The sequence below is a fragment of the Struthio camelus genome, chromosome 1 (assembly GCF_040807025.1).
Source record: "Struthio camelus isolate bStrCam1 chromosome 1, bStrCam1.hap1, whole genome shotgun sequence".
Classification (NCBI taxonomy): domain Eukaryota; kingdom Metazoa; phylum Chordata; class Aves; order Struthioniformes; family Struthionidae; genus Struthio; species Struthio camelus.
Window position 1 is genome coordinate 63966074 of NC_090942.1, and position 23825 is coordinate 63989898.

Consider the following 23825-nt stretch of genomic DNA (forward strand, 5'->3'; position numbering starts at 1 on the left):
TCCAAGTGGGTGAACGTGAGGCGAGCCTGGGCGCAAGTGCTTGCTTGGGCTCCATCTCCTTACGCGGCAGAGGAGCAGTCACCAAAGAGGCCAAAGCCCAGAGCCTCAGTGGTCCTTCAAAAGGCTGAACGTTAGGAAGAGTTAGGGGCCAAAACAGCCCTTGCCCCAAAAAAGTGACTCTGCGAGTCCAAAGCTAGCACTCAAATCAATAGATCGTAGGTACTAAGAGAAGGGGGAAAGTGTAGGGAACATGTATTCTCTCCTCCTGATCTGACAGTCTTCAAGCCATACGTATGAAACTATCATAAAACAGAAGATAATTACCTGATTTCAAACATCCAGCAATTGTATGAAGAAATGCAGAAATATAACCCAATAGCAGCCAGCCTCTACATGTTTAAAAACTTTTTTTTTTTTTTTTTTGAAAACAACTAAACTGATTGCTGACAACTGACACTGGTAAATGATGTGAGGCTCTGCAACATCATCTCTTTGCACAAATAGAGAAATCAAAGAGGGTTGTTTCCTTCAATAGAGTAAACAGTAACATGATACAATGTTGCTTGTGCGTACTATTTTTGTATATTTTGTGCATGTGTATGTGTATGCATGTGTAATATCGACTCTCATCTATGGATTTTTTTTCTTTTTTTTTGCAAAGTCTATTTACAATTCAGGCTCCCTTGATAAATGCAAGCCTCCACTGTCAGCAATATTTGCTTAGTGAAGCTTAGTCTCTATAGTTGCAAGCTTCTGAGAGCACAGTGCCTTGAGATACTGCATGAAAGGTACCAAACTCATGCAAATTGTTGTGGGTAATTCCCTGGCAGTGCCATCTCCCTGACTTTCACCTCTCATCTTCACTAATGCTCAGAGAAAGCATTCTGTGCTACCAAGGAGATCCTCTGCATAAACAGCTAAAAAAAAAAAAAAGTATTCAATTAACTATAAAAATGGTTCTTCCTCTCACTGGTCTCTGAGAATTTTGTGGGAAAGGAAAACTTTGAAAAGGCAACATCTGCCCTTGCAACAAGACATCTTCCTGTCAGACTGCAGAATTATTAGTAAAGGAGTTCACCAATGCGAAGGACAGGATCATAAGCCAGCGTAAGCTAGTGTGGCTCCACTGAAGTCAATGATGATGTGCCAACTTAGTGCAGAAGAGCAACTAGCCACACCCAGTGTATCTGATAAATGACAGTGTCAGTCTCACAAATCACAAAGAAGCGGCTTGGGCATCAATGCAGTCCAGCCCAGTCTGTTCACAGCTGACCACACGCAGCCATTATAATGGAGTGAAGCTACACCTCTTCGTAAATGAAGCAATGCCATGTCATGACTTTGGGCTGACATCGCTCGATATTACTGACAGGCAGCTTAAACACTATTCAGTCAACATTTTCAATTAAGCATATTAAAAATATTCCTAGTATCCATAGGCACTTGCAACAAGAGCCAGCGAGCTGCTCTTCTGTCTGACCTTCACCAGATCTCTCCTGCCGAGTACTGTGCAGCCTGGTATATTAGTATAGCAACACGTTTCTCAAGTGTTTGAGCAAGTTTCTGTAAGTAGCATTAAGCCTTTAACATACCTGTTTCACATAGTGCTTTAAGTAATAAAAGGTTTATCTAGGCACAAGCTAATAAACAAAACTTGCAAGTATTGAGTCTTCCTGCATGTTAATGCAACACATGGATATCTTTCACCGACAATATGCAGTAAATTATTTCTGAAGTTGAGATTAGAATTCAGGATGTTCCTTGCTCCAGACATCTCTATGCTTGGCACCTTCAAATATGCATTTCTTTATTACAGGGAGGCACAGCAATTCATCTTATACCTCTTCTGCCCTCCTTAGCTGTCCCAAAGTATTCTTGCTTTCTCTCCCTCAAGAAAATAATGACTTCATTTCAGTGGTTTAACCTGATCTGTTTACTTTGCAACAGATTAGGAGCATATACATAGCGACTTACAACATTTCAGCTAAGGGTAACAACTGATTTCTTACAATAAGTTAACTTGATCATCTGTGGTTTTGCAATCCATTTTGTGCCACTATTTTTCCTGTCTAAAACTGCATAGTTCACTAAAACAAAAAAATAACATCATTTATAATTGTGAGTGACTCACACTTGACAGGAGGGAAGAGAGAGGGAGACATTTAAGTGCTGAAATGGGAAGAGAGGTAAGACGGACAGATCTCGTATTAAGGGAATCCCAGCATGGAAGATGCAGCAATTTTTCACTCCCATATGCATGACAACACTTCTGTAAGTGGCTCAGGACAAACCACAGAGAGCAGCCCAGAGCACAGCAGGGCTCAGAAGGAAGCGTCCATCTGTTCAGAAGCAACACACGTTGCAGGCTTGCTAGGCTCTTGCTAAGGACAAAACAAGTCACAACAAACAAACAAACAAACAAACAGCAGCTTGGATTTTCAACCAAATAATCAGCCACAAGTGCAAAAATTGTTCATGAAGTACATCCCTTCCGAAGGCTTCTTAGCAACTCAGCTCAGGGACAGTTGTTGACTGAAATGAAGAGGGTGAAGACTATAGGTATATTCCTTGTTATGTGGTTAATGTGGATAAAAACATCTCTTTTTCACAACTGTACAGCCTCTAACAGCTTTGGGATGGTTAGTCACAAGCGCTGTAAAATAATCCAGTCCTTGAAACAGCAAGTTTTCCTCTCTGTCCTCTTTTCTTGGTATATACAAACTCAAAGACCAGCTTCTCAACTGATGTAAATCATCATACCTGTACTAACACTAAACATATTGTGGCAATTTACACCCCACTGAAGATCTGGCCCCCCTCTCTGCCCTGGGACCAGACTGGTGGTCCTTGCAGAAAGTAATGCTCTTTTATGCACACACAGATGTAGGCATCCTGCCCTCACTAGCTCATCGTTAACTATCTTTTCATCTTGTTTATTTTGCTTTAACCTTCACTGTATCAAAGCATCCAGCAACAAGCTTGCAGCAAATGTCAACATCTTATGTTCAGTGGATGGTCCTTCATAAGGCATATATGACACCCCCACAAGGGATTCATGAAGGGGACTACATCAGAGTATCTATGATTTTAACTTCAGTTCCTCCACTGCAGGAATTATGCTCAAGTTTGTCTTTCCCAGCACAGTTGGAGCAGAAACTGGAACTCACAGGTAGAAATTACTACTACTACTATGATCACTTACTGAATCAGAATCAGTCATAATACATATGGAAGAGCCACATAAAAAGCTAGGTATTGTTACTATTCCACACTTAAAACAGTAATATCTACCTTTCATTAGTACTGTTTACAGGTGTCTAGAAACACTGCGCTCATTTTACGGATAGAGTTGAAACAAATTACCCAAAGTCAGCCAAGAGTCCAACAGAAAAGCAGTAATAAGGCTCCTGATTTCTTAGATCAGTGTGCTACCCCCTGACCCATGCTTGTCACACACACTTTTACATGACTCCAAGGATAATTAATCACTGCTCACACCAGAGTCCCACCCCAGGGACTTTGCAGCTTTCAAAGACTGGGCTTGCTAGATCATTACAAATTCAAAGGGAAGGTGCAATGTGCAGTGACAGTAGTCACCCACTTCGGACTCTGTGTCTCTCCTTCCCTACAGGCAGTGAAGATCTCTGCACCCCCCTCTCCCTAGACCTGGTACTTCTCAGCAGCTTGTGCCGAACTAGCTCAGGGACCTCCACCACAGCAGTATGTCGGTCTTTGTCCTTCCCCTTCACGCTTTCCCACGCTGCTGAGGTAATCATGGTGTAAGTAAGACAGATGAAGATAAGAGCAAACTCAGAAGTATCTGCAAGTATGAAACCTAGATCCAGCAGAACACTGCTCTATGCCCGCTCGTACCAACCTTGCTCTCCTTACTGCTATCACAAGGTCACTGTGCTTTGAGTTTTTGACTTACGTGCCAGAAAGACTGGGCCTGTCATTTATAGCACCTTTTGCTCAGATGGCTCCCACATGTCTTTATAAACTTTAGCAAATGAGTGTATAAACTAGATCTATCTACACATAAATCACTCTGTCCAAAGTACAGCGGTCTCTGGGATGAAACACAGCAGCTGCTGTAAGATCAGACCACAGCTCTGCACCACAGATTAGGGCAATAAAACATGCAGCATGAGGCAACTGAAATTGCTGGAGGAAGGAAGGGGGAGGTGGTGGAGAGCATTTAGTAGTTATAATTACCTGAGCATAAATTTGGCTAGAGATGGTACAGTGTTGAACACTTGTACATCTGCAAATCAAAGCAGTCTTCTACCACCTGTCAAAACAACCCGACTGTACCATTCTCCATGTTTTGGCCGTCTAAAGCTCTTTCTGAAAATTGCAAAGCGCCTTGATAAGAGTAAAGCTGATGTGCTGAGCACAAGCTCTAACCTAATCAAATTTCTTAGCAATAACTTACTCAATAACTAACTCCGAGCCTGTAGCTGCTATGCTGCCCTCCCTTCCTCTCCCTTGCATGACAAATGGACATAGCATCTACATATTCCCTGTTTTAAAATAGCTTCTGCTCCTGTAACTTGCAAACCATTCACATAGATCTTATTTTCTGGGCTAAACGCAGTTACCTACAGTCACTAAGAGGACTGAACTGCTGTGTCCTTCTCCTGATTCTGGAGGGGGCTCCAAATCATAAACCGTTTATAATAAGAAATCTTTGGAAGAGGGGGCTGCACAGACTGGAAACATGAATTTCCTGTCATCAAAGAGAGCAGATACACAGTTATCCTTTTTCCCCTCTTCTCCCTGGCCATATAGCCATATAGGCATCATCTTCAGCTAAACCCCAAAACTAGTAAAAGTATGGGGACCTGCTGGGGAAGGTGTTTCCAATCAGTGTTACATGGGATAGGATGGTTTAGGATGAGGTCTGCAGGCCCACACCGTTTATGACTGTGTACGGAGCTAACCTGAAAAAAACCGCTCATTTGAGTGCTATCTCTCTTCGTGTTTTGACTTCTCCATCACAAGTGTCCCTAGCTGCACGACTTCTCCTAGACACTGAAAAGACTGAAATTATTAGGAAAATACTATTTCAGAACCAATACAGTCAAGCATTACCCATCTGAATTGCGTTGTTATTGAAATATTAATAATAATGAGTGACAGCTCAGACAGCTCGTATGCAACGTAGTGCCCAAGCTTTGACCAGGAGCACACTGACAAAGCAAGTCTCTCTCATTGGTTCACATTACGGCATGGTCTTTGAGTGCACAGCCAGGGCTCCTTTAAGTGAAACTAAATCAGAAGATACATTCCAGCTGAGGGGAATTTGGTCCACAAGAGCAGACTAGGAGCCAAAACAAACTCTCCCGAAATGTGCACAACATGGACCCACCAATCCTCAGTACTAGCTGCTCCAGACTATCACTCTGCACCCATGGGACCACACTACTTATTGATGTGGACACAGCCAGATAGGTGATTTCCCTATACGAAATGTCTATAAATAATTAGTCAGTTAATGACAGCTTGCAGGGAAGGCAGAGCTAGTCAGCTTCTATTCACTTATATGGAAAAATATTTCATATATTCATCAACAGACCACATAAACGAACGACATTGTGTACCCACCATACTAGATTCCTCTCCCAACAACTTCACTTTAGCTTCTCAGGCTGTCAGTTTTCAGGAACTGGAGAGGAGGTGAAACATGTTTTCCTCAGGGCTGCATAACAGGGATTTCTGTGTGTAACTGCCACTAGTATTAACCAGTAAATTGCACATACTCCAGTCCAAGTTGCACCTTCACAGTTTTGCAACCCCTGAGGAAGTCCACTGAATTAACTGGACATGAGGGCAGAATTAGGTCCGCTGCACTTGAATGAAACAAGTAAATATACTGCAGTTGGAGTGTCGCAGTGCTAATAATAACCTACGATTATAACCCAAGCCTTATAAATCAGAGAATAACACAGCAATGGCTTCACTGTATTGAGTTAACTCACACCAGAGGTATGAGGCATGCACTATGGAAAAGCTCTGGAAAAGATTGCTCAAGGCCTAAGCTCCAGCGCTATAGCCTGTCTACACCCTCAGAGCAACAGGACTCTTTGAAGGAGAACCACCACTCAAAACATCTTCATATAAGACAAAAGATTATATGTTTTCTGTGTACACAAATCCTAGGTTTTACATTTGCCCAAACAAAAGGGAGGAAATTGGGAGGTTTTAAATATGCACACTTTTGCATAGCCAAGAACTGGATCTTACCAGCAAAGCAGGTAATTAAACTACTAGTTCCTTGTTCTGTAAGTATAACACAGTATGGAATGCATAGAAAGTATGAAACCTCCAAAACTGTGTAGTTAAAGACTTCAGCATGTTAAAATCCTGCAAGACAGCCATCCCTTGTGTGATTTTTCTCCTATTAGCCTCATGATCCACTGTAAGAAATTTACAAAGAAGAAAAAGATAAAGACACTGCATCTGAATTTTCATAACCAACAACTTGTGCAGAGAATGTGGGAGTAGAAGAACGGCTGCTGCACTGTGTGCTAGATATATGAGATACAGTCAATAGTTGTCCAGGAAATGTAAACATAAGACTAGCTTTGATAAATAGAAAGTGAAGGAGGAGTCATTTGAAAACAGTATAAGAGAATTAGGTATTTGCGATTTTTAAGTATGCACACATATTCTGCTCCTGAAGGAAAAATTAAAATGTGAATATTTTAAGCAAAACTATGCAGTTGATGTTTAATAATGACTCTGCTCATGTGCTTACAAAGATCAGTAAATAAAACTAGCCACAACAGCAAAAAAAGTATCTGGACAAGAGGGAAAAATAGAAATGTGTTTAGTTTTAGAGCCTGGCCACACTTGGATTGTTTCAATAACGTAAAGTATTTTGCAAAAGTTAAACTTTCACTATAATAAAGTTTCTGGGCCACCTCTTCAGTTGCTGTAAAGTGACATCACTTAAGTTTCCAATAAAACTGAACAATATGGATCAGTTTTGAATTTTTGGCTGAAAATATCCCTATTTTAAACAGGTGCTGTGTTGCATAACCCAGTCTGACAAAAACTATATCAGAACGAAGTAAGCCATCAGCAAAGAAGGTAAGCTACTCTCTGCAAAGCCTCATTGGGTCCAACTCGATCAAAATTAAGTGCAGGCAACTTTCCTCTCTGACTTCTCTTAAAAAAAGGAAATTCAAGGTAATGATCTGCAAAATCTTAGTAAAACATTAACAACCTGTGCGTGCACAACTGAGACAAACAGGGATCTTGCACACGCCACAGTGGCACGATATTCACATTGCCTTGCTCCTTGCCTGAAGCTCCGCACCAACGCACGATACTCACGTGCTTTGCTGAGAAGTTGTCAACCTCCTGAAGTACCTTCTCCTGGCACTCTGGGTTGGTGGCTAGCAAGTAAGTGGCAAAGGACAGTGCACTAGTGGTGGTCTCGTAGCCAGCAATCAGGAAGAGAAAAGCTTGGCCTGCGATCTCGTCCTCCGTTAATGTCTTCTGAACCTTCTCAGATGGGGACTTGCCCGCAACAGATGCCTCGTGGTGGCTGGAGGCAGTGGCTGGGCTGATCACGTCAAAACACTCAGCTCCTAGGGAAGCAGCAGAGTTGCGGGAGTCCAGCATCCACTGGAGAAAATCCCTGCGTCTCTGCAGAATATGGGATGAGAAGCAGCACAAGGAACTGGTTACAGAGCAATGCCTTTCCCATGGGGGGAAGGAAGGAGAGCGCGGTCTGCTATTTATAGGGGCTACCCAGGTCCCACAGAAGAGCCACCAGCCTTTGAAAGAATGAGCAGAGCTCTCAGTGCTGCACCCCTAAATCAGCTGGAAATGTCACCACTAAGAGCCTCTCATTGCTTTCCTCCCAAAGGCATGAGGCTGAGCTGCCTCCAGTACATAACTGGTACATATTTTCACTGAGGATTGCTAATAGCCAGATCTGCATAGAGCCTCCTTCATCCTGAGGGCGAGTACTTGGCACTTGCTGGAATCCAACTGGATTGGAATATATTCAACATGCACCTGACAAACAGAGAGTGCCACAACTCTTGCTTAGCTCATCCTTCCACCATTTTTGGCCTATCTGCTATCTGGAGGCACCATTCCCATTTGTTCACATGGTCCAAGGTACAGAAGTTGCCATCTAAGTTTATGGTTGCATCTACAATAACTTTTGTATCAGGTTAACAAGACAGGCCTAGAAACTATCCTCAGTAAATTAGGGCACGTCTTTAAAGGAAAGCCCAGTTAAAGATATTCTCATATCAACACAGCTTTTATTAACATATTTGCAGAAACACATTACAATAGTAAGTATTCTTTGATTCTATGACCTTTTTGGGTGGCTTGTCTTTGCAAAATGCCCCCTGAACAATTCTATTGTTACGAAAGCCGCTTTCTTTTGTGTTACCTTCTGATAGAAAAACACTAACAAACAGACCTATGGACAAGAGTGAGTTGACTCCAAACCTGTCTGGACAGCAAGCTTGATTAGGCTTTGAAATATAACCCAAAAGGTTTGAATTGACTTTTGAGAGTGGGCATAATAGAATTGTGCTGAACCTAAGCCATAAGGCTATGTGATTGATTTTCAATTCCTCAAATACCAACAGAATACACGATAGCTCAAGGACTTACAAGTGACTGCAGTGCAAGAACATGACAACTCCTGCATTAGGATGGACAAAAGAACAGCTTAAGTCTTTCTTCAAAAGAAACTAATGCTGTATAAAACTGCATTTATCTATTAAAAAGAAAATATTGGAATGATTTCTTGGACCTGATGATAGAGAGATAAAAAAGAAAAAGGAAAAGGCAGAGAAAAAGGACAGCCAAACAAGATAAGAGTAAGGAAGAAGTAATTAATTACAAATGTCAAAGGACTTTATCAGATAATTTTGTTCACATGACATGGGGAAAGGGGGGCAGTGAGAAACAGAAGGGAAATATCTAATGTGCTGTGTTTAGCTCTGCTGCCAACAAACAGTTCTCACCCTGCTAAAACCAGAAAGCAATGGCAGTTTCAAGGTTTAAGTAATACATGGGGTTAGTGCGTTGACTCTTTAACAGCTCCAGGAAGTCTCCCACTCTCCTTCCCTCCCTCTGCTGCATAGGAGATTTTCATTTCAGGCACATACATCATGCATCTTGTACCCATGTACGCAGTGCATCTTGCACCCTGGTCCACCTGAAAATCAATGCTCCAGAGAGCAGCTAGTGCCAGCCGTTACACACTGTAGGACTCTGCAAATTGGCCGGTTACAAAGCAGCACCTCACAGCACAGGATACGTACTTTTCCCCCCAGCAGTGAAGATATGCAAAACAGCACTACAGACACTGCTCAGGGAATGAGTTCCAGTTCTGAAAACACTTCCTTGCACCTAGACTTAGGAACAAATTTCACAGCCAAGAATGGCCATGCTTCCTTGGTCTCTCATTTCTAACAGACAGGGCTAGGCAAAAGTTGCAAGTTCACTCCCTGCAAGTATTCCTCCGGTGCAACTTGGCTCTTTTACCTTCCTCAGACTGGAGGAAACGAGACTTCTTGCACATTTAACTGTGCAAGGCTAAAAAAAAAAAAAAAATCATTTACCATCTCCAGGAAGGGCTTTATTCACAGGCTAATTCAACACACAGTCTGGGAGCCCATGTATTACACAATTGGGAGTATTCTTCTTAGGCATGGCCCATGCTTGAGGAATTTTCCCGATACAGATATTTGGGCTAGGGTGTGTTTTAGAAAAATCAGTCCGGTTCTGTTCTGTTCCTTATGGTGTCGATACACTACGCCAGTATAGCAATGAACCGCATCTGAAGAGCTATTCCCTTTTATCTGTAAGACTAGTCATCACGATATAAATTACCTTTATAACAGTATAATTGCATTCATATTTGGTGGAGCTGCACAGTTGTAACATAGCATAGTTCAAACGGTATAACATTTGCTATAATTCAAATAGTATAACACTAGAGTACAACATTCAGTATTCATCCCTCTCTAGCTGTGAATTCTTTCGTAAACAAACCCATTGCTCTCTGAGGGTTTGCAGTTCCCAGTCGTTAGCAGAGTCTGGTCTTATATTCAGACAATATATTCTCTGGAGACCCTATAAGATGTTCCTCCAGCCTTAGACAAAATCAGGTCCTGGCCTTATACAAAGCATCTGATTATTGCTATGATAGTACAGTAATAATCACAGTGACTAGTGAATAAAATTTCATTCACGAGAATTTTTGCTGAGAGCAAATCGAATGAATGCTAGCACAAGTGAATATTCCCAAGAATGTGCTCTGAAATGCCTCTGTGGCCATTTTGAGGAGCTCTTTTTATTACTCATGTAATATATTTGGTTAGGAATTTAAAAGCTTGTCTTGTTACAGAATCTGTTTATAAGGTCACCCTATCTAGAAACAACTAGCTACCTTATCTGCACTAGGCAGTTTGCTCACAGGTGAGCAGAGGTTGCTAAAAGCAATGGTCCCATAAACAATCCTCATAAAAACAACATTCATTTGTAAAAACTACTTGAACAATAGTGGGGGCGGGGGAGGGAGCATAAAATTAGAAAGATACAAGCTCTGTTCAAGATAATTCTACACAGTGCAAGGAGCTATATTTTAGCAAAGCTTTTCTTCCTTATGGTTCATTCTACTTCACTTTAGGCATCAGTACAGAATGCAGCATAAAAAATTGTCATCAACCCAAGCGAGAGAAAAGATTTCCAGGGTTGTAACCAGTCATAATGAAACATATTTTACTTCTGCACCATCAGGACAGAAAAATCACTCCGACTCAAAAAGCTAACAATGGCAATAGAGGCAAACACTGGCATAAAAACAAATCTAATTGGATTGTTAAATGCTGGGAATGAGGAAAAGGTATCTCACAGAAACGCACAGGGTTTTTCTTTCCTTAGGTTGACAGCAGAAAAAAAGCCCAGGTTTTCCAGTTTGACAACAGACCAGGTACTGATAGTGTCACTGCACAAAAACCTTCTCTGGTCATCGCATGCAGCTGCTGGCTTCCTTTTTCCATCAGGGACATTTGTTTGATTTTCCTTACAAAAAGCAGAAGCCCGTAATAGCCTCCAGCCCGTCCTCTGACACTTGCATAGTTATGCTACAAAGGCCTCAGAAACAAGCTCCCGCTTCAAAAGAGCGACACGCCAATGAGATGGACTCTTGTTTTGCCCCTGTCCAACATACAGTCTATCATTAAGCCACCGAAAGTTGAATGGAAAGCTAGTATTCGAAAAATTGTAATTTGAATGGAGAACGGGACAGGGTGCATGTCTCACTTGGTGGCGAGACAGACATCCCCTTTGAAATATACAATAGGACAAGTGCCGCTTTCAGCTTCCCCAAGACAGACACCTTGCAATATATTTCCTGACACCCGGGTTCTGGGCTGTATCATTTCTCTCATTAGTCTCCTTAAACATCACCCGGCCATGCAGAGAAATCATTCTGCACCGAACTGTAACAAGCTCTGTGCTTCGTACCGGAAGAATAGCTGTGTGCTATACTGGGGAAGGCCAACCCAGCAGCATCTATCACCCCTTCTTAAATCACTGCCTTTAAGTTTTGCAGCTGTCAAAAGAATAGAGAGATGTAGTTCACATGCATGATGTATCATGACTCTTCTCACAGGGGCAAGGGTCTTGGGGGAGGGGGCTGTTTCCAGCTCTTTCCATCCTAAATGGCGAGCTGTATTTTCATAGCTAAAATTAACATGCCTGATGACCTTTTGGAAAATTCACCACTGATTGGAGGATAGAGGGGACCCTTGGGTTGTGTTTTGAACTGGGAGACTGAGCCATGCCACTTTGGTGCAAAGTGAAGTGAAAAATTACTTAGGGAAAACTACCAAACGAACAGCAGTTGGAACTTTTGTTTGTAATGCTGTGATTCCACTCGCAAGGCTTTTCTACTGTGAAAGCAACCCAGACATGAAGCAAGGAACCAAACTGGAAAACATAATTGGTCGGTATTCTGTAACCACTTGCTGTGGTCTAGAAGTCATGCAAATGTGAAGCTGTACTATAATATCGCTGACAAAAAGCTGTGCAGATCCTCGTAGCCTTTCCTAAATGCTCTGACAATAGTTCAAAAACGTGGAAGCTAAGCTTCAGAATCCGTATCTAACTAGAATAAAGTCCCCTCCTCTCTGAAATATCGTTTCAGTTTCCTACAAGCACTACTAAATTAGTTTACATCCAGGTCACTTTTTGTAAGTTGGATTCAGTAGCCACGTTAAACTGAGACAAGCTTGTGTCGCTCTCAAGTTAAGCTTGTGTCATTCCAAAGTTATCAGTGAAGCAGTGCAACAGCTACCCTGCTCCTTTTAAAAAGGAGCGCAAAACGCAGTCCTACTAAAACTGTCATTTTGCCTAATGGTCGTGAAATGATCAAATACAACTTCTCATTAACACTAGCAGGTTTCATTTGGTTTGTCAATGAAATTACAAGAAAGCCAGCTTTTCTGCAAGAATATCCAGCCCCTGAATGTTTCAGAGAGATCTCTTTTGCCTTGTGTTTGAACCCAGAAATTGGATTTAACCAGGAGGCCAGGGCTGACAGCCCACAAATTTGTGCATCTGAAGGTTGAGGGGCATGGTGCTCTCAGTGGGTGACGACTGAGTGAGGGTGGACGACCCTCACCTCTGCAAGGACCCAGAGTGTGATGAACTGCAGGGCACAGCCATCGCTTTAGAGCGGCTCAGAGGTTTTTAATCTGGCAGAAAAAAACTGTTTTGTTTGCATTTGTTAACATCAGCTGCTGGAACCGCTGTAATGTTTTTATTGTAAATGAGCTGAATGTCTGAGGGCAAGCATCCCTTACAAAGCACTACAACTTGCATTAAAAACCTGAGTAAATTTAAAGCCACTTGGAAAAGCTGTTTTCTAATTTAAAAAGATTAAAGCCACGTGGAAAGTTTGAGCAGTCTTTTGCCAACGTGACCTGATCTTAACGTTGATAGTGAAATCTTGGACTGGGCAAGTTTGGTAAAACTTTAGACTTGTTCTGATATTTTCATATATCATTGCTAAACTCCTGTGTGAGCTTTTCACTGTAGTTCAGTGCAATGAGGGAGCACTACAAATGTTGAATATTCCTGTATCTGATAGCAGAAGCCACATCAAAACCTTTGCCTTCCTACTTCTAAAAAACCAGAACTGTCCCTACTATGGTGCAGCAAAAATGTCACGTGAAATGCTAAGCAGACCCCAGAAAGGGCAGGTAGGTCAGCAAATTGTTGAAATTGCCTGGAGACTGGAAATGATTATACACAAAATGTACCTCCTATGTATGAGCAATGCTCTTTAAACAAAAAAAAAAAAACAAAACAAAAGAAAAAAGAAAAAAAAAAGAGAGAGAACAGAGAAAATAAACCAATAGAGAATAAGTGTAAATCCAACTCTAACACGGATTTTATTGGCTGAGTTTGCCACTCACTAAATCCACAGAGTGGCCATATGACTTAGTGGTTTAAACACTGACCTCTATGGGAGCCAGGATGCTTAGGGTTGCGCTCCCTTTTTTGTCTTTGAAATACAGATATAACTGCTCTAGCCTCTCCATCTGTAAAATCGGTACAACGTGCATCAAATCTCACAAAACCCCATGAGGAAAAGCTAATGATGATCTCAGAAAGCCCTTTAAGACCTAGGATGAAAATAGATTTACACAGACTCAAAGAGTTTAAGGCAGAAAGCACCACCACATTAGGGAAGGAGAGGCCTGGGAGGCACTTGGGTAGCTACCACCTCCATCCCCCTGCCACAAGGCCGGATCAACCAAACCCGCCCTGGCAGCCGTTTGTCTAAGCTGTTCTTAAAAAACCCACCCAAACTCAAGGTTCCCACAGCCTCCTCAGGCAGACTATCCCAGTGCTAAACCATCGTCACCATTAGAAAGGTTTCTCCTCCTCTGCTCAGTCATCGCAGAACGTTAGATTTCAGCCAGCTATGCCTATAACATCTGGAGTGCCACAGCTTGTTCTTGCATGTGTGCCTGTGTAAGTAAGATATATTACCTCAGTAGGTCTCTAACAAAGCACACTGATGATAAAAAAAAAAAAAATCATGTTGCTGAAAAATTTGAAACTGTTTTCATCTGGTATTGCCTCTGCTCGCGAGGTGAGGGCAAAGAGCACTCAGGTACTGCTGATTCTTTCTCAACAATTTTTGCACAGGTAGGAATTTCTCTTCTGGTACAAACAAATTACACTATCATCTTTGGTCACGTTATACAAGCCCAAGCTTTGAGATACTAGAACAAAACCTGGTGTTCGAGGCTCTGTGGCCTCACTGGGGTTTTGGGCACACAGAATTTCTCATTTGGTTTACATCTTCAGGCTGCTACTCAGGCTCGTACGGCCTCCACAAAGCAAAGTAAACGTAACAGTGCTAGTAATCCATACTTACAAGAGCAAGCCTAGTTTGACCTGAAAATAAAGTTTTGGGAATTTATTACAAATAAGATTTTTGTTAGGAACCCATCTGTCCCTACCTTAAGTTGCTGCAAGTGGCACTAAAGGACCCACATCTTGAAGGACAACTGCCTCCTTCTCAAGATATTCCCACACAGTTCAGGGATGAAAATAAATCTGAATTTTATATCTAACCGTTAATGAGAGAAGAGAAAGTAAAGAGCTATTTCTAGTTGAGGCAAGTTTAACATAGGTCTCTATGGCTCAGAAGGAAGCTACTTTTAATTTTAAATGTGTGGACCTGTTGCCTGTGAGCTGCAGAGATCCTAGTCAGGGGCCTGGCTTGGCTGAAGTGATGTGTAGGTTGAAGAGATGCTACAATTAGGGATGCTGAATGCACCCACTCACACGTGCTTCCCCTTCACCATACAGTTATGCCAGCCTTGTAAAGACTAACCTCAACTTCAAGCACCAGCCTGAAAAATATAGGTTCAGGAGTTTCTTAAAACCAACATTTTTCTAGTGACCCAACTTCTACTCCCTTAAGTTGCTGATACGTGTTCTCAGCCATAATTCACTCCTGGAAGCTCTCCACCTGGAAGCAATAAGGTACCCAAACTTGCTATCTTGGCAAGTCCAGGACCAGCCTACCTTGTGGTTTTGTGGTATGTGGTGTCAAACTGGACAGCCCACAGCAACACCTTATAATTCCAATGAAATGGACAGAGAAGACCGCATAAAACCATAGAACTCCTTGGGAGTGAATATGCCACACAAAGTAAGAGTAAAGTTTCTGACATCTTTACTGTCAGCTATACACACAGGGCAGCAGCAGAAACAGTTCTCAGCAAGCAGATGATACCTTTCATCTTCTGTAAAGCTAGCACTTTGGATGTACTTTGATAGTAAATGCGTGGTAGTGGATAATATGGAAGAGAGAAAGTATGGTACACACCTGTTTTATTGCCTCGTTAATTTTGCAGACCCATAGAGAAAGTTATGGCATGCCTACAGAGCTGGAAGTCCTCAGTGTAAAATCAAGGGATTGCCTGCAGCCTGGGACATTTACAAATGGCAGAAAAAAAACCCAAATGAATTCATGGCCATCCTTGACTTTGGGGAGTTTCCTTTCAATACCGGCCTGAGGGGAATTGGCCGAGTGTCCAGCAGAAGCAGTAAATTTCTCCATGAAACCCAGCTGAACGGCAAACAAGTGTCACGTACTTTGTGGCAGTGGCTTGGCAGCTCTGCAGCACCAGGCTGGCAATCTCAGCCCAGAGCACAGCACAACAGCATAACCATCGCAGCTCCCTCCGTAATGCATGCACATGGGGAGGGCTCAGAAAACAGGCCAAAATACAACGCTTGGAGAGTCTCTCCCAGCTTTCCCAATCCCTGCATCTCGGTAAGCAAGATGCACTGGTAGCAAATGATAGTGAACTGGAACCTCATTATTTTATATTCGGAAAACATTCGGCATAACAACACTTGGAGACTAACTGAGGATGCCTAGCTGTATCATAGTACAAATAATAAGGGCTGTGTTTGCATGTGCAATAGCAGCACTTCTCCTGCCACGCACACGTGTGTTTTGCTACCGTACACGAAGGTGCAGTCTCCTCTCTGGAAGCGGAGGAGTGAGGTTATCTGAACAGACAGCACACGAATGCAGTAAGAGAAGCAATAACTGGAAGGTGAGGAAGGGCAACAGCTCGAGCTGGGGCTCCCCACGCGTTCCAGCGTCAGGCACCCACTCCCAAATCAACCCAGGGCTGACCACCCCGCTGCATGCTGTCTGCGCACATCCTCTCCCAAAGTTTATCTGGCCTCCTAGAAAGCCAGCTGAGGCTCTTCCCCCTCCTCTCTTTGCAGGAGGAAGGGAGGATGCAGGAAGGGAGGGTTTGAGGATAAGTGCCTGACACCCAGCAGCTTGACCCTCTACTGACTCAAATTGCTGACTAAATGCTGCTGTTGCAAGCAGCTTGCTGTCCTCTTTGTATTTCCCACAGATTATAGCTGAATTAGCTTAAATTTAACACTGAACTAATAATTGGTTCTGCTTCTAGCGATCACCTGACATTCAAGATATGCACAGGAATCCAATTATTCATTCTTTATTCTTTGTTCAACCCAATTGCACAGCCCCACTACTCAACTACATGTTTGGGGGCCATCCTGGGACATTACACTTCACTTCCTGCCTTCCCTCACTTCCTCCCACGGTTTAAGATCCTCTCTTTCTGCACCACGTTACACATAGACTTTGAGGGAAGGAACACCTCATTATTTGGTTTTGGGAGGGCTCTACGTAATTCTGGGCAACGAAAAAAACCTCATTTTTTAACAAACCTAACTACAACTGTAAGACTGTTATCAAATATATTTAATATATATTTTATAATGTTATTAATGTTATTTATTAACAATATGAAAGCAACGCTTGTCATTACTATTTCTTCTCCGAGCAGCTGCTCTCTGCTGCTGGCGGGCAGTGCCACTGCTGGCTTAGCCGCTCACAAGCGCACCTGAACTCTCCAGTAGGATTTATACTGAAACTCTGGCTACACTCAACTGGCTTTTACCTGCAGCACATAAATCGCCTCTAGACGTGAATCTCCACTTCTGAGCACGAAGGAGTCCTGGTTTCTAAGGCAGTGGGTGAGAACGGCATTAGGAAGGAGAGGATTATTTCCACCTACGCAGTGACCAATAACAAATTGTGTTATCATCTGCAGTTTCATGGATGCTCGGTTCAGTTATGAGGTTTATCCAATAGATGGCTCCTCAGTAGCAGGAAGCTTGTCTCCCTCTGCTTTCCTTCCCTTTCAAGAGTTTCTAGTACGACTTTCTAATATTTACATGTCCATTGTCTTGCAAATACAGGCATTCTGCGCACACTGATAAACACACAGAAGCAGCATGTGTGCACCAATGAAAGAACAAAAGAAAAAAAAAAATCAGAAGACATGCCTTATTTTTGTGCCACTTTGTCCTCTGCCAGTACAGGGATGCATGAAAAACGGCAGCCAGCGCTGCGGTCTGGAATGCTTCCTAAAACTCTTAAAAAACACAGCTTCAGAAATGCATGAGCCTTTACAGCTGCCTTTCTCCCCCCAAATACGAGGACATCTCCCACATCTTTGAGATCCCTGACTGAGCAATACTCAAGCAACTTGCAGGCATTATTACTTCCTCCATCAACAAAAGATTTTTTACAAGGAACAAAAAAATCCTACGTGCAGTTACTGGCACAGAGATCTGCGTAACTGGTAAAATGTAACAGGGTGCAGGTTAATCTCATTATGAATAACCCTGCCATTTCTGAGGTGGCAAAAGTGAATAAGCTTGTATTGTCTTCCAGAAAAACAACAACAACAATAGCAAAACCAGAGACATTGATTAAATTCAGACAAATCATGCTTATCTCATATGTGCAACTATGATTTCTCCTAATCAGAGGAGTGGTTCTCAGTCTTTTCTGTTCTGAGATCTACCTTTTGTCTCCCTAAGATCTTGTCAAATACCTGCTAGTAATCCCATTTTGGCAATCACCACCCTCAGGTCAGACCACACAAATAAGTGAAAAGTGAAAACAGAATATCCACAATATCTAGTAAATCCCTCTCTCTCAGAAGCCAAACCATGACTGTTTAAATCCCTCCCGCTTAGCACTTCAGCGGGGTGCTGCAAGAGCCAGCACAACTGTAAGCCCACTATACCTGCTTGTAGTATCAAAAATGAGAACATTCCTGATAATGACATTCCTCCTTGAAATATTAAGCTGCTTTGAAAAGAGGGAAAAAAGGGACCCGTCTGCAATGAATACGTAATATTCATATACGTAATATATCTAACATAAAACATGTAACATATAAATAGGTATGTCACAGATCTTCCCAACATTAGCACAGTCAGAGCCATAGTAACAACTGCGTTCAGAAAAAGATAAACGTTTTGGCCCTATTCTAAGCTCAGCACAATCACGTTTGCATTTCAGGGCTCTAAAAGGACTCACCAAATTCCATACCTCAAATCAGCTTTTTGTTAGCTAAAAAAATGGAAAATTTGAACCGACACGCACTTTGCTCACTCCAAAGCGAGCTCATCAGCATGCCTGATCATGGGCTGTGATGCTGTGGCTTCCCTTTGCCCCTGAGCAGAAGCCCCAAAGAGTCCTCCAGTATAATGGATATTGTGCAGAGAAACACAGCATGCAAGTGCAGCCCCATGCTCTGGTGACTCCTTCAGCTGCCAGAAGGGCTCTTTGGCACCCAAACCTTGTCACAGCATAAAGGAACTGTGGCATTGCTCTAAACCGGGCCAAGAGCAGATTTAGGCCCAAGTCAGCCCCAGAACTGGTGAAACATAAAAGCTACATTTTCCTCCCTTCCCTCTCTGCGTGCTGCCACCAGCAGAACTTAGCCAGACCCAAAGCCAAGCTGCAGATTTTCACCCTCTCCCCCTTTCTAAAGGGCCAAGTTACACACACTCTAAAAATCAGAGTTTGCAACTGAAATACTGACAACAATTTTCACTGTGGAGCAGTTTAAAACAGGCAGCAGTGATATTCATTAAGCTGTTAATAATGGATTGTGGCACAAAGCAATTTATCAAGTTTCCATTGTAATTAAAATCATGGAATATTTGGGCACTTGCAATGCACCTAGCTCTCCCTGCTTCTGAAGCTTTACATTTTAATGTGAATTATGGCTCCCTCTCCCCAGAGACCTGCTAAAAAGCCCATCTTAATTGGTATGTTTTTAATTGAGAGTACATTATTAAAAAGTGTATATTTCAGCCGAAGCGAGAAAGGAGGCACTCAGCTCCCCTCCAGTCTCCGTCTCTCTTGATTTTAGATATTGCTTGATTATCCTAGAGGGAGGAAAAAACATTGAAGGGTAGTTACTCGGAAGAAAGCGGAGGCCAGCAGAGATGCACTGCTGCCCTGCGTGGTCACAGGCCACGAAGATGGGGCGAAGTTGCCACTGCAGATCTCAGATTTCTAGACAGATTTTGGGGAAGGAAGAGAAATGCTACCATCATTCAGGCAGATCTGGAGTATATCACTTGCTGAGGAATGCCCTGCAAAGATTCCTGCCTTGCAGCAGCCACCTGGCTTTGAGAGCATTTTTTTGAAAGCCTTTCCTTAAGGCTTCCAGGGACAGGGAATCTGTCATATCCCACAAGTGACTCTAATGTTAAATCATCCTCAAAATCCAGGTATGATAGTGTGGGGCTCAGACCTACCAAAGGCTTACAGCTCTGCTTGCTCCAGTAGGCTGGGGGAAGGAGAAGCAGCCCTCAGGACAGCCAGGACATGGGGGCAAGAGAAGAATTGCCCTGGCAAACAAAGTTCGTTAACTCTGTGCACTGAGGTAGTCTGAGTAGCTCGCCACCAGGATCAAAAGAGAAGCAACTTCATGCACTTGGCATCAAAACACTGACCACATAAATGGTTTCCTTCTTTGCAGGACGAGCTGTCAATCTCTTTCATAGCAGAAGTATGGATCTGCTAAGGTTAACTAGACAGAAAAGAAAAGGGAGAGATATCAAAGGAGTGTAAAGTAGATACAAAAAGTTGAGATAGATCAAGGAAAGAAACCTCCAGAGATCAAAACTTTCCAACAAATGGTCAACTAGAATGAAATATCATGCAACAGCTTCTTCATGACTGCTTCAGATAAGATCATGCTGTATTGCAAAAAAAAAAAAAAAGTTCATGGGGCTGAGAGAGGTTACTATAAGCAAATAAAGACACCAAGACTCTAACAGAGACAAATATGAAGATCAACCCAGTAATACCACGGGTGCTGCAGCTCCTCTAATGGTTTGGGAACAAGTCAAGGATGAAGGAAGGTCAACTAATGATAGATAAAAGAAAAAAAGATGAAATACAATAGACAAAACTGAAAATGGTAAAGCCAACAGAGAAAGGGAAAGCTCTGTTATTGCAGTTAGGTCAGTAAATCTGAGATTTTTTTTTAATTAAGAATTTATATGCTCTCTTGCTACTTATGTCAGAAAGAAGTCTGTCTGTAGAGGGAAAGTACCCAAACACGCTATTGTTATGAATGGCAATGTAAAATATATACACTATTACATACGCAAAACTCCCAGTCCCCAGTCAACAGATTCCTTGGAGACTTAGACCAAGAGTAAGCTTTGAAAAAAAAAAAAGTTATGTAAATGAAGATGTAGAGGTTACATCGCACCTTGGCATCAAAGGTCACCACCCTGCTATGCAGGCAACTAATTCCAGATGATTTTGCTTTATGACAAGATTTCCTGCAGTTGCTGTTTGAAAAACCAACAGTCTGGATGAAGACAAGATCACAGATTAAGCAGGAAGAAGGAATAGCCTTCGATGACTGAAAGTAGGATCTTCTGAGAAACTTGGGAGGAACAAACCACAGGGGTAATAAACAGAAGAGAGATGAGGACCTCCAAGAAAGAGAAGTCAGAAGGAAAAAGGGAGCTGGAAGGAATGCGGACAAATCCAGAGTAAGAATTTTTCCTTTCAACCAAAGGCATGAGTACTGATGCTGTTCCATGAAGGAAAGCAAAAGATAGAAAATAGGAAAAGATATGTTGGAGAAGATTTCCTTTATGCTGAAGGAATCACAGAGGGAAAGATTGCTTCCAAGCCTATAGGAAAATAACTGTAAGAATGATATACCACTGCTTGGGATAGATATTGTGCACAGGTGAAAATACACACAGAAGGGCCAGATTACTTACTGACTTGGCATGTATCAACAGATATGACTACTTCAGATTCTGCCCCGAGTGCTAGAAAGAAAAACCAGCTGGAGATGCTTTATTCTCTTCCCAGAGAAGATGTACCTTTTCCTCAGCCATGGACATAGTGAAGTCGCATCAAGTGTGTGTAACTTCCGTAACTCAATACTCAGGAATACTTCCTCAAACATAGACAATGAACCAACAGGTTGCAACAGCCTTGATCCAATTATTTGCTCTGATTGCAGTATCAGGAGAGATACTAACTAATCAGGGAACAAACTTTATGTCTAAGGTCATGAAACAGCAGTATTGAGAACTAGGTATAAAAAGTATAAAACCCTATGCCACATCCTCCTCAAACAGATGGCCTTTCAGAAAGATTTAATCAGACATTGAAATGCATGCTGCGAATACTCATTACTTGCACAGGATCAGGCTGGGACAAGTGGCCAGCACTGACGTTATTGCCTACAGGGACTTACCGCAGGCATAAACAGGATTTTCAACATTTAAACTTCTCTCTGGATAACAAGTATAGAGTCCCCTTGCGTGAGGACTCGGGGAAGCCTGGGAGGGTGAAGCAAAAATTCATGCGGGGGCAGCCAAGGGTAGTCTGCAGATGAGAAGCAAGAGACACAGGCCTTCATAAGGAACGACTATCTTCTTTTTGGCATCTTCTTCCTCCCTCTTCTGCCTGCACTGGTCAAGCCACCACAAAGGTTAGTGACGTAGCCCAACGGTTGCTGGACTTCACCTTCAAGTACAATGAGCTCTTACTCTTTTCATTTTTATGCACACACAAAAAAACAGAGCTGTGACCAAGCCCTACCCTTCAATATCAAGAAAAAGGCAGTACAACTGCAACAATCTGCACCTACAAGGAGATACTGTAGGCAGGGCTGGCCAAAAAAAAGAGGCCAGCTCTGTCCTCCACAGAGACAGGACAACTTCTTTGAAAATGACAGGTTTGTCATTTAAATCTTTTCTCCTACAGTTTTTCAGAGAAATTTTATTGAAAATGCTAATAAAGAGAGTCCTAAAGTTACCTTTCAGCCTGCATTTTTGATAAACAATATTTTTAAGTGACCATCTCTACTGCATAAACACAGTTACAAAAAAGTCACTAAAGCCCTTGACATTGTCAACAATTGAGCATGTGGATTTATTTTACTCTGGATGAAAAAGCCTTTTTTCAACACTAAAAACTCTTCTCAATTAAAAGATGTTTCTCATATACTGGAGAAGCCAAATGTCCATGTAGTTCTAGCACTGACTGATGAAAACAGGAGAAAAATACTTGCAAAACCTATTGACAGAAGTGTTTAAGTCCTTCCTCCCCGCAACTTTAAAGGCACTCTGTTTGCCTAATGACTTCTTGTGGATTAATGCTGCTATGGGGGGCATCTGAACCTCCCTCCTCCTGCCTAGCAAGCTGTTAAGATACCAGTCTTTTAAAGCCCTCCAGAGGAGCTCCGACCTCGCTGACTGCCATGCATCTCTTACAAAGTCAGGTTAGCTTCTGCATAGATATTCATGCTTTCTCAGTACTTTCCGCAAGATCATTCCTGGCAACTCTGGATACCCCAAAACCTCACCACTCTAGTCAGAATGAACACCCTGGGCCTTCAATTTTACTTTGGTCCGTTGGCACAAGTCTATGTTTTTGCAAGCTGGAGCAGGTGAGCAGTGCTCCAAGAAGTCAATGAGATTGCTCAGGTGCATGACAACAGTCTTGAGCCCAGACGGTAGCTGAAGTGGGACATGTGAGATATTAAATAGGGATATCGCTCCTGTCGCACCCTGAAGAAGAACTGAAGACACACAGCAGTAGCTGGAAAAGAGTAAAAGGGAATGGAGACATGGAGATATTGGGGAAAGTGTCTCAGATGTCAGATTATTTTGTTACGGTTCTGCCTGCAAGGTTTGCTGGTGCGGGGCAGATAATAATATACACGTCATAATATCTGCCTGTTCCTTGTCCAGGGTCTGTAAAGTACTCTGATCCATAATGGACGAGGCAGCAGAAATGGTACAACAGAAGCTAAGGGTGAGCAACAGCAAGCAGATCTCATACGCGCTTGCTGGCAGCAGGTGACAAAGCAGAGATTTGCTGTCTTCTTCCGACCGCAGTGCTCATAAAGCACTAAACTGACAGGTGTGCTGGGCTGGGGATCTGGGACAGATGCAGCGGCAATGCAAAACTCGTCCTGCTTCCCCATCAACGCACCCTGGGGAAGCGAGAAAGTCACCGCGCTCCTTACTTATTCCAGCCTTGATCTCTCCTGAGGAGAGAGACTGCAGGACTGCATTTCATGATGAAAGCACCTCAGCCAGACGCTTCAGCTGAGGCCTGAAACCAAAAGATCACATTTCGTTGGCCAGTAATTAAACTTTGGAAGGATAACAGCAGACTGACCTAGAAATTTCAGCTAGTGACCAAAAGTAACAGAGATTTTAAGCTCATCACTCTCTGAGGTTTTGAGGGTTTGCTATTTAGATGCCCACTTAAGAAATCTAAGGCAAGCTATAACATTCATTACATTTCCCTCCCTCACCCCCTCAAAAGGGGTTTTTTCTTACAATTAGGGAAGGAACAGATTTTTACAAGCAAGTAGTAGGGGCTTGATTTTTAAAAAGATCTG

The 23825-nt window shown here is 42.5% G+C and overlaps 1 protein-coding gene across 7 annotated transcripts in view; it reads right to left on the reverse strand.

Annotated features, from left to right (window-relative positions):
- The window catches only part of TBXAS1 (thromboxane A synthase 1), a 242680-nt gene that overhangs the window by 60899 nt on the left and 157956 nt on the right, over positions 1-23825 (reverse strand). For 5 of the 7 annotated variants that reach the window (XM_068944738.1, XM_068944757.1, XM_068944744.1 and 2 more), the window contains one exon: positions 7342-7656. The exons of the other annotated variants lie outside the window; for them this stretch is intronic. In XM_068944738.1, the coding sequence (XP_068800839.1) occupies positions 7342-7656 (315 nt within the window). The remainder of the gene's footprint in view (positions 1-7341; positions 7657-23825) is intronic. 7 annotated transcript variants of the gene reach the window in all.